Source organism: Colobus angolensis, unplaced genomic scaffold, assembly GCF_000951035.1.
Source record: "Colobus angolensis palliatus isolate OR3802 unplaced genomic scaffold, Cang.pa_1.0 Scaffold51, whole genome shotgun sequence".
Lineage (NCBI taxonomy): Eukaryota > Metazoa > Chordata > Mammalia > Primates > Cercopithecidae > Colobus > Colobus angolensis.
The window spans coordinates 10499326-10509226 of record NW_012118599.1 but is presented as its reverse complement, the minus strand read 5'-3'; the positions used below and the strand labels follow the sequence as shown (position 1 = coordinate 10509226).

At 38.5% G+C, this 9901-nt stretch overlaps 1 protein-coding gene across 2 annotated transcripts in view; it reads right to left on the bottom strand.

Moving 5' to 3' along the window:
- Nucleotides 1-1546: 1546 nt before the first annotated feature.
- LOC105524867 (24-hydroxycholesterol 7-alpha-hydroxylase) overlaps nucleotides 1547-9901 on the bottom strand; it is a 103368-nt gene continuing 95013 nt past the window's right edge. The window contains exons 11-12 of one of the 2 annotated variants that reach the window (XM_011960292.1): nucleotides 6100-6187; nucleotides 1547-2187 (exon numbers count right to left, since the gene is read on the bottom strand). In XM_011960292.1, coding sequence (XP_011815682.1) covers nucleotides 2116-2187; nucleotides 6100-6187 — 160 coding nt within the window. In that variant the 3' untranslated portion in view covers nucleotides 1547-2115. The remainder of the gene's footprint in view (nucleotides 2188-6099; nucleotides 6188-9901) is intronic. The other variant, XM_011960291.1, reaches the window with a different exon arrangement.

Here is a 9901-nt window from a genome sequence, read left to right as displayed (position 1 = left end):
TGTTTGTCCTCTGAACTTTTAATTTGAGACAGTTTTTTCTCTACCTTCTACCCTTCCAGCTCTCACTCATTTATTCCCACTACACTTCCTTTTCAGCCTCAAGGATGCCTACTCCTCCTACTGCTTCTTCTTATCGGCCTTCTTCTGCCTTCACTTCCTTCCCTTTCCACCTGACACTTAGTTCACACACAAAGGTAGCTTGGAAGTGCAGGGTTAACATCCCCAGAGGTAATCATTAATGAATGAGAAACAGGAGCCAGTCAATAATTGCTTCTACTTATCTTTAATGTGGACAATTCTAGGAAGTATTATATATTATTCTCAGGTGATCCCAGTGAAATTGAGCTCTTGATGCTGTAACTCCTACCTGAAAAACAGAACCTTAATAATGACTTACTCTCTTCCTGATCCCTCACTTATGCTACCTGCGAGAACATCCCAAATCAGCTATCTGCACACAAGTCCTGTCTCAGGCTCTGCTTTCAGTAAAATCCCAGTTAACACATGAGAATTTATGCTGAATGTATATTTATATATAATATAAAACCCCAGGCTAGGGAAATAAAATGAAATATGGGACTTCCAAGTATATTTCGCTTAACTATTCATTATTCCAAAGGTCAACAGATCTCCTGTGTCTGCATTCTTTTTTAAAGTGCATAAACCTGTCAGCCAACATGCATCCTTACTGAGCAAGAAAAAGCAGCTAAGCACGAGCTCTGAGTGACCGCAAATTTGGCTAAAGTGGACACTGTATTCAAATACAGTGCTTCATTGTGACCCTTAGCTGTTTGGGAGAAGAAGCCTTCCCTCAAAACACACCTGCCATATTCAGTAGAACCTGTCAAATTCTAGTCTGCAACTTTCAGAGATGTTGTGGACTTCTGAGCTGCTTTCTTCAGCTCCTTCTGACTCCAGATCCCTGAGCCTATAAGCTAAGCTGTGAGCTACTAACTCAGCTTCAAAATCACTACATTAGTCTGGAAGAGTTAATGCACGTCAAAGTACTTAATTTTCTCCTAGGGAGTCATGTGCTTGCTAGTAGAAAATGGATGACTAAGCAATCATTATCAACCTCATGGGATAATTCTAGCCCAGGGAAGCAAATAAGCCACAGAAAAACAACATGTACCACACAAAGCTTCCTCACTGTGAAATAAGAGAGGCAAGCAGCTCTTTACGGAATACTGGAAGATAAATTATGACATAAGTGTTCACTCTGTTATTAGTGTCATATGTTTTCCTGAACATGGTAAGATTTCTTTTCTGGATTTCATGGTAAATATTTGACAGTTATAAGTCTTTAAGAGATTCCACTATACTTAATTGTCTTGGCACACCATCATATTTGTGTTTCTATGTATTAGCAAAAATACGATATCTGCCAAACTATAATTGCAAACACCTTGAGTCAAAACACATTAATTAAACATTAATTAAAATATAAATCAATACATCAATCAACATACATTTACTGAATATACTCTGTAGAGAAGGTACAATCCTGAGCATAATAAAGTATAGAAATGAATATAAGACACCATTTCTGTCCTCACAGTTCTCAGAAATTATCATTTTATTACTTTTAGCATTAGATATGCTTACAATAATGAATTATGTTAATGGAGCCTAGGAGTTCCAATTGCTAGTTGAGAATCACATTAAGAAAAATAGAAATTTGTAGAAATAATTATTAAATTTAAAAAATCTAAGCCTTATAGTCTTTTCAAAATAGAGATTTAAGTATGCTACCTTCACAGTGAATTTAATGTGATAAGATTTTCATTCAAATGATGTTATATCTATTAAATGTTTTAATACAGTTATGCATGAAATCAGATTCCAACTTCTTTAAAAATGTGGGTTTTTTTTTTTGGATCATTTGATCATTTCCTCTAAACCATGTATTCCGGTCTCTATATTACCGAGAGTGATGTTAGATTCTTGGTCTACTGTTGAAGATACCAAAGACATGAGCCATTTGAATGTGTTCTTGAACTAAGTCCCAAAACAAAGTGAAGCAGTGTGTTTTTGTAGAGCTCAGGTCTAGGTGCTCCCAGGTGGGGTGGTGCCACTCCTGCAGAAGGCCCTGGCCCTTGTGAGGCCCAACAGATGTCATATTCTTTGTTTATATTCAATTCGGCATTGCCCTTCCGGCTGGGGGACACCCACCAAATGTAGAGAACTCTAAAAACAGAAATGCAGAAGAAATAGAAATTAAGAGACATAAGACCACATTTTCAGACCTAAGGTTTATTCCATTGTAATCTTCTCTAAAATGTACACTGTTTAGGTTTTTCAAGTTGGGAAATGTTTGCATCAATGAACTTCACAATGTCCAACATCAACTTTAGCCTTCCATTCAGGCAGAAGAAAAAGAATACAATTCCTTATTCTAATAACAATCTCTTTAGATTTGGGCCTGCCACCCTTCACTTTGTCTGGCTAAAGAGGTTACCACAAATAAGGCTCTTTCTACAATTCTGGCTCAAAAACTGACACTTCATTTAGAATCGCTGGGTGGGATCTCCCTACTGCAGGCTATAGGTGTTTAAAGAATGATGCGGAGTTGGTGATGTGAACCACTTACAGTGTATTCATGATCATGATTTTCCAGAAAGATATATATATTTTTTGAGACGGAGTCTTGTTCTGTAGCCTCCATAAAGATACATTGTAGATTCCAAATGTTCTGACTTTTTTCGCCCGAGTTAGAAATAAGATATGAAACTGTGTAGGGTCAAGCGGAGGTCAGTGTATCGTAAATAATACAAAGAGATTTTTGAGGTTTTGGGGATTAAAAAAGGAACCTTTTCTGTCAACCATGAGGGCTGAGGGGAGATGAGGAATGAGGAACGATGAGGTGGATCTAATTTAGAATCAGTCTATTTTCAAGTTTGAATGAAATAGAGCACAAAATGGGCTCTTTAGCAAGGAGATTCTTTGGAGAGTTGAGAGAATAAGTCACAGGGGTCCATGAACCCACTGAAATTGCATCCACAGCTTTGTGTGTATAAAGAAGTATGCACTTTTCTACAAAGGGGATCCATGTGTTTTGTGAGATTTCCTAAGGCTCTATGAACCCAAAAAGTAAAATGAAACAAACAAACAAACAAACAACCATACAAAGAAATAAAAACCCACTACGTTAGCAAAAATGTGCTTGCTTTTGCAAGAGAATTAAAGTTGACTCTTCCTTAATGCTCAAAATAGAACAGCCCCCACAGCCAGCATCAGGACACTGCTGCCTGATCACAGATCCTTAAACTTTGTAGTATTTCCTTTTTGTTTGGTTCATAATGGAAGGGAATTAACTTTACATTACTTAAGGCCCTTTGAGGTAAAATGAAACATTGGGCTGTTGCAAAATTAAAATTAGAGATTCTAGCATTTGATTTTTTCTACTATGTTAAGTAAATTCCTTCAAGGGAGTTAGTTTCCAAGTCCACTGATTTCCCTGCACCAGACAATAGACTGTTCAGGACATGCTTTGACAACCCATCCCTGCCTTCTCCTAGAAGAGCCTGGTGATTTGAAGGCCATTTCCTGCACTTTCTGATCACCTGATTTTACAATTTATTGAAACAAGTTCAATAGTTAAATAATGTTAATTGATGTTTCTCACTCAAGAATAAGAATTTTGAAATAAAATGCTCTTTGAGATCATGGGAATTCACTCAGACTTGTACTTTTTATAACGTGAGAGATCATTTCTTTAAAAAATGTTCTCAGTGGTGTCAAAACATAAATAGGACATGTACAAAATAGTATAAGAAATTAAATACAGATAATAGAATTCTTTGTTTTTTTTTTTGAGACGGAGTCTCGTTCTGTAGCCCAGGCTGGAGTGCAGTGGCCGGATCTCGGCTCACTGCAAGCTCCGCCTCCCGGGTTTATGCCATTCTCCTGCCTCAGCCTCCCGAGTGGCTGGGACTACAGGTGCCCGCCACCTCGCCCGGCTAGTGTTTTGTATTTTTTAGTAGAGACAGGGTTTCACCGTGTTAGCCAGGATGGTCTCGATCTGCTGACCTCGTGATCCGCCCGTCTCGGCCTCCCAAAGTGCTGGGATTACAGGCTTAAGCCACCGCGCCCGGCCGATAATAGAATTCTTAGGAAGAAAATGCTAGGGAAAATCCTGCCTAAGGAATTAGTCAAAATTACTAATCTCCATGGTTTTAACAAATGCCATCCTTCTCATCTGAAAAGGCATTCTGATGTCTTCTTGCTGGTGGGAAAATCTTTGTATGTTGAGTTTAATCCTGAGCAAAATTGTGACATTCAACTCAGTGGATCAGGAACTACTATTTGACGTACATAAAGTCTGACCCTGATGTTCATTTTGTCAACAACATAGCAGGTAGCTGAGAACCTTTGTGAAAGTTGTTTTGAGTTCCCTTTCATTATAAGATTCTGAGAGCTCTTCATCACTGATAAGTTACTTGTCCTCAAAATAGAAGTGCAAAAGAAATCAAGTGAAATGCTGAAATGTGCATATTTGTGAGTAATAAAATATTTTCTGTGTCACTTATGCACTTACATAATTCCTGTTGAAATGTCACCCAAGAGTTTTATTTATCTCTCCATACATTAGCCTTATTATATCAAGAGTAAATCAAAGCACAAAATGCTATGTGAATAGCTCTAAGATTGCAATGCTTAATTTCTGATCTTCAGCCCCAGTTTAAATAGCACCCTTTACCCAAAGTTTTGACATGATTTCCAAACATTTGGATTTAAATTGAACTTCCTTTTATTTCTTACAACAGAGGTCCTCAAAGTGTGGCACCCAGACAAGCAGCAGCGGCGGCAACATCACCTGGAACTTGTTAGAAATGCAAATTCTGGACCGGGCGCTGTGGCTCACGCCTATAATCCCAGAACTTTGGGAGACCAGCAGATGGCCAACATGGTGAAACGACGTCTCTACTAAAAATACAAAAAATTAGCCAGGCATGGTGGTGCGCACCTGCAGGCCCAGCTACCAGGGAGGCTGAGGCATGAGAACCACTTGAACCTGGGAGGTGGAGGCTGCAGTGAGCTGAGATTGTGCCACTGCACTCCTTGAAGACTCTATCTCAAAAACAAACAAACAAAAAACAAAACCAAAAAAAAAAAAAAAAGAAAGAAATGCAGTTCTGTAGCCCCTCCCTGGTTCCTACTGGATCAGAAATTCTAGCGATAAATAGCACCTTTATCCAGTCTGTTCTAACAAGCCCTACTAGTGATGCTGATGCTCACACCAATTCGAGAGCCACTGATCTATGAGAATGGACCTACAGAAAACTTAAATGACTGGAATATTCAATAGTTTGAAGTAGGAATAAAGTCATGACCTTTTCATTTCTGTTCACTGTTTTTACTGCTAGGTTAGTTTTTTTCCATGCTGTTGCTTTTCAGATGTACCAAGGGCTATGACTTGCATTGAAAACAATAGTTCAACTTTGGATCACAGACATACTTTTCTAGAAGAATAAGGGCAAAGTGGCTGGGCACAGTGGCTCACACCTGTAATCCTAGCACTTTGGGATCACGAGGTCAGGAGATCGAGACCATCCTGGCTAACACGGTGAAACCCCGTCTCTACTAAAACTACAAAAAAAAAAAAAAATTAGCTGGGTGTGGTGGCGGGCGCCTGTAGTCCCAGCTACTCGGGAGCCTGAGGCAAGAGAATGGTGTGAACCCTGGAGGCGGAGCTTGCAGTCAGCTGAGATGGCGCCACTGCACTCCAGCCTGGGCAACAGAGCGAGACTCCATCTCAAAAAAAACAAAAGAAGAAAATAAGGGCAAAGTTGAGGCCATGTTTATTTAACTCAGGGAAAAGTGTTCAAATTGGTAAGTGCATTGAAGAGCTCCTAACACTGGAAGTGGTGGAAAGACTGCTATTAAGGCCCAGCCAGGTAGTAATTGGGTACATAGATTAGATCCTGAATTAAGGAGACCGAGTCTCTTCTCAGTCTGGTTCAATCCAAGGCACCTGTTAAGATCAGGCCTAAGTGAGGAAATGTCAGCTCCTCTCTAGTAATTAAAATTGAGGTAGGTGGGGGTGGTTATGTCATATTTATAATTAGTCATGATACTCAAAATTCTGAAAACATTTACCTGTTTGGGTAATGGGTCCAGAAGACTACAGTCATATTTATAAAGTACTAAAATAACACACATCTGAACCTCTAACAGAGCAAACCACCTGAAAGAAAAGAATACAATTGTTATTTGATTAAGATGTATAAACATCTTCCAACAGAGAAGATCTAGACAGTATACATATTTCAAAGTAAACATGCTCTTCTTTACAATATACTCTTTTCCTATTTAAAGGATGGAGTAAGAACTGAACTCTTTACTTTCTTAATACCATCTACTCCATAGGGTAGTGGGATGATTAAATTGCTTTAAAATGTATATAAAGTGCTGAGCCAGTGGGAGCTCTCAATAAATGACAGTCTCAAGTCTCTCTCTTTAGGACTGTGCTTTCCAGTATCATAGCCATTAGCTACAAGTGGTTATTTCAATAATTAAATACTTTTAATATAATTAAATAATTAAATACATTTAATAAATAAATTTAAGATTAAGCGAAATGGAAAATTTCAGTTCCTCAGTTGCACTGGCCATATTTCAAGTGCTCAAAAGCTGCATGTGGTTATGGGCTACTATACTGGACAGTGTATATTTAAGACATTTCCATGATCATAGAAGGCTCTGCTGGACAGTCCTACCTAAGTCTAGACCCTGTTGCCCACTGGAAATTACTGCCTGAATGTTCTACAGGAACATCAAATTCCCTAGGACCTGCAAATCCACTTTTCCTTTTGCATTCCTTGTCTCTAGAGTGCCCAAGCATTTTGATCACACACTCTTGATAATAAAATATTTCAGCATGCCCTGCAATATATTGATACTCATTTATTTTAAATTACACACATATACTACACTGTTTAGTGTCTATTTTCTAAGACACATACAAGTAGAAACTAAAAAACTGAAAAAAGTATAAATAGAATTCTGTTATTTTTCCTTGTGTCCCATTGGGTTGTTTTGAACTCTCTGCAGGATTGGGAAACCCGTTTAGGAAACACAGCCCTTAATGATACAATTAGTCCAATGAGACAGAACATTGTCATAGACTCAATCCTCTCCATCACTCTCCATATCCAATTAGGCACCAAGTCCTTTTTTTATTGTTCTCCTAAATAGCTCTTAATTCCCCTCCTTAACCCCTTATCTCCGGTCCCTCCATGACTCCCTCAGTGTAGTTCTTCATAATTTATTTCCTGGATTACTGAATCAAGTTAGCTTCCACATTGCTTCCAGTTTCACTTCCCTCTACTCTGTCCTTTATCCTACCACTGGAGTAAACTTTCTAAAACACAGATCTTCAAACACCACAGCAGAAAACAGCCAGCCCTTGAAGATCCGCCCCTTACCTATCTCTGCAGTCTCCTCTCCCCCAGAGCTCCCACTTGATACCACATGGCTCTAGCCACGTTATATTACCTGACATTCTCTGAATGATGATGCTCTGGGCCACAAGCCTTTCCCTTTCTGAGGCTCAATCTCCTCTGGAAGCATTCCTGATAACTGTCCCCGGGGCTGTCCTCTCCACCACATGGTTCCCTGGTCACATCTTACCCACAGCTGCTACTGCACCACATTTGTGATTGTTTGTTAGCCATGGCTCTCCCTGAGGAGGATTTGTACTATGAGGCCTTAGCACAGTGCACAGCACATTATTAGTACTTAATAATGTTAATTGAATAATAGTGATAGAAAGTGATGCCTTCCATAGAGCAGATTCAATTTCCTGCCCTCTCCACTGGTCTCTGTATTTCTATGGCACTTTACATATCCCTTAACTAATGTCTTTATCCTACAATCCTACTATATCTTACTATATTACAGCTAGTAATTTGCATGTCTGTCTTCCTTTATACACTACAGTCTTCACAAAAAAGAGGAATTATGTCTTATCTTTAAATCCTCAATGTTTATTGATTGAATGAGTGAAGGCATACATATTGATGATCTCATATTTATATCAAATAGTTAGATTTTTCCCCACTGCTGTTCTTGAAACATCTTGACTGTATTTTATTTCAAATGAAATCTGGAGCACTCCACGTGTTGCTATAAGCCATCTGAATATCACATCAATTATTCAGTAATATTTATGATGCAAATGTAACCCTACTTACTTGCAAATGCTAAAGATAATTTATTCTAAAAGAGTATCAGTGTCTATGAAATAGGACATGCCTAATATTTACTGATTTGCATCAAAGTCAGCAACGTTTCTAAGAAAAAACAATTTTGCTAACTTGTATGAAGGTTCAGAGTTTCTCACAACTAAGGTTTTGTCAAACTTTTAACCAATTGGAACTTCCATTCCTGGCCATGATAAAGTAACAAAAGTTGGTATTATCTTCCTGCCTTAACTCAAAAATGGGGCAAAATCCAGTGTAGGACAAAGATCTCCAGAGGAAGTAAAGAATGAGATGAACCCCTTGATTGCTTCAGTTTCCTGCTTCTGGCAGTTTCCAGGCCACTGTGCAAGGACAGAAATATCCACACAGGTCTGAGAGTATTATTAAGTTGAGCCAAGCTAAGGAGACTAAAATTTGTAGAGAAGAATATCAGAAAAGAAGAAGTTTCACATAGAGAGAGCAAGAGTATTCCAGGGATCTAGACAGCGGTCTACTTGAGTATTTGGCAGAGTTCTGATCTCTGCACATGTGAGAGGAAACTATTGAGGCTGAAAAAGAACAATGAAAGGAAAATCAAAGCGCAAGAACCTGAATAAGGCCAAGAGCTCACACAAGACATGGAGGCTGTGTTCACACAAGAAAAAGTCCGACCATCATATAGCACATGGACCATTAGCTAGAGCTCTTAAATGAGTATTGCCTTAGTAGTGGGATTATATTATTTTACATTAAATGATGCTCTGGATTTACCTTACTGAAGCTTAAAAACAAGTTTTGAAAAGTTCTTTTTCTAAGCAACTGACTAGATGTCATAATAAAGTCTAAACTAAAAGGATACGACACAGCCCAGTATCCACGGCACTTAACATTTATGTCTTGCCATCTATTCAAAGTTAACAGGCTTAGAAAAAACAAAACAGAAAAATGGCCCCAAACCAAGAGAAAGCCCACTGAAAAAATATAGGCCCAGAAATGACAGATATTAAAAATAGTTAATATACTCCACAGGTTTATAAAGGTAGGAAAAAAACAGCATGATGAGGGGAGAAAGATAAGATATTTAAAAAATAATTGTACTTCTAGCAATGAAAAATTCAATATCTTAAATGAAAACTAAACTGGATGGGATTAACAGATGGGAAATACTGCCAAAGAAAAGATAATGGAACTTACTTAACATAACAAAGAAAAATATCTAAAATGAAGTACATAGAATAAAAGGAAAAATAAATAGATTATTAACTTATAAAATAAAGAAGTCTAACATACATGTTATTAGAGATATAGATGAGCAAGTAGGGAAAATATTTTGGAAAGTAATAGCTGAAACATTTTCAGTTTTTTTGAAAACTATAATTTACAGATCATGACCCCAAGCAGAAGAAATATAAAGAAAATCATGCCGGCCAGGCACAGTGGTTCACGCCTGTAATCCCAGCACTTTGGAAGGCCGAGGCCGGTGGATCACCTGAGGCCAGGAGCTCGAGACCAGCTTGGCCAACATTGTGAAACTTCATCTCTACTAAAAATACAAAAACATTAGCTGGGCATGGTGGTGTGTACCTGTAATCCCAGCTACTTGGGAGGCTGAGGAAAGAGAATCACTTGAACCTGGAAGGCGGAGGTTGCTGTGAGCCGAGATTGCACCACTACACTCCAGCCTGGGCAACAGAGCAGGACTCTGTCTCAAAAAAAAA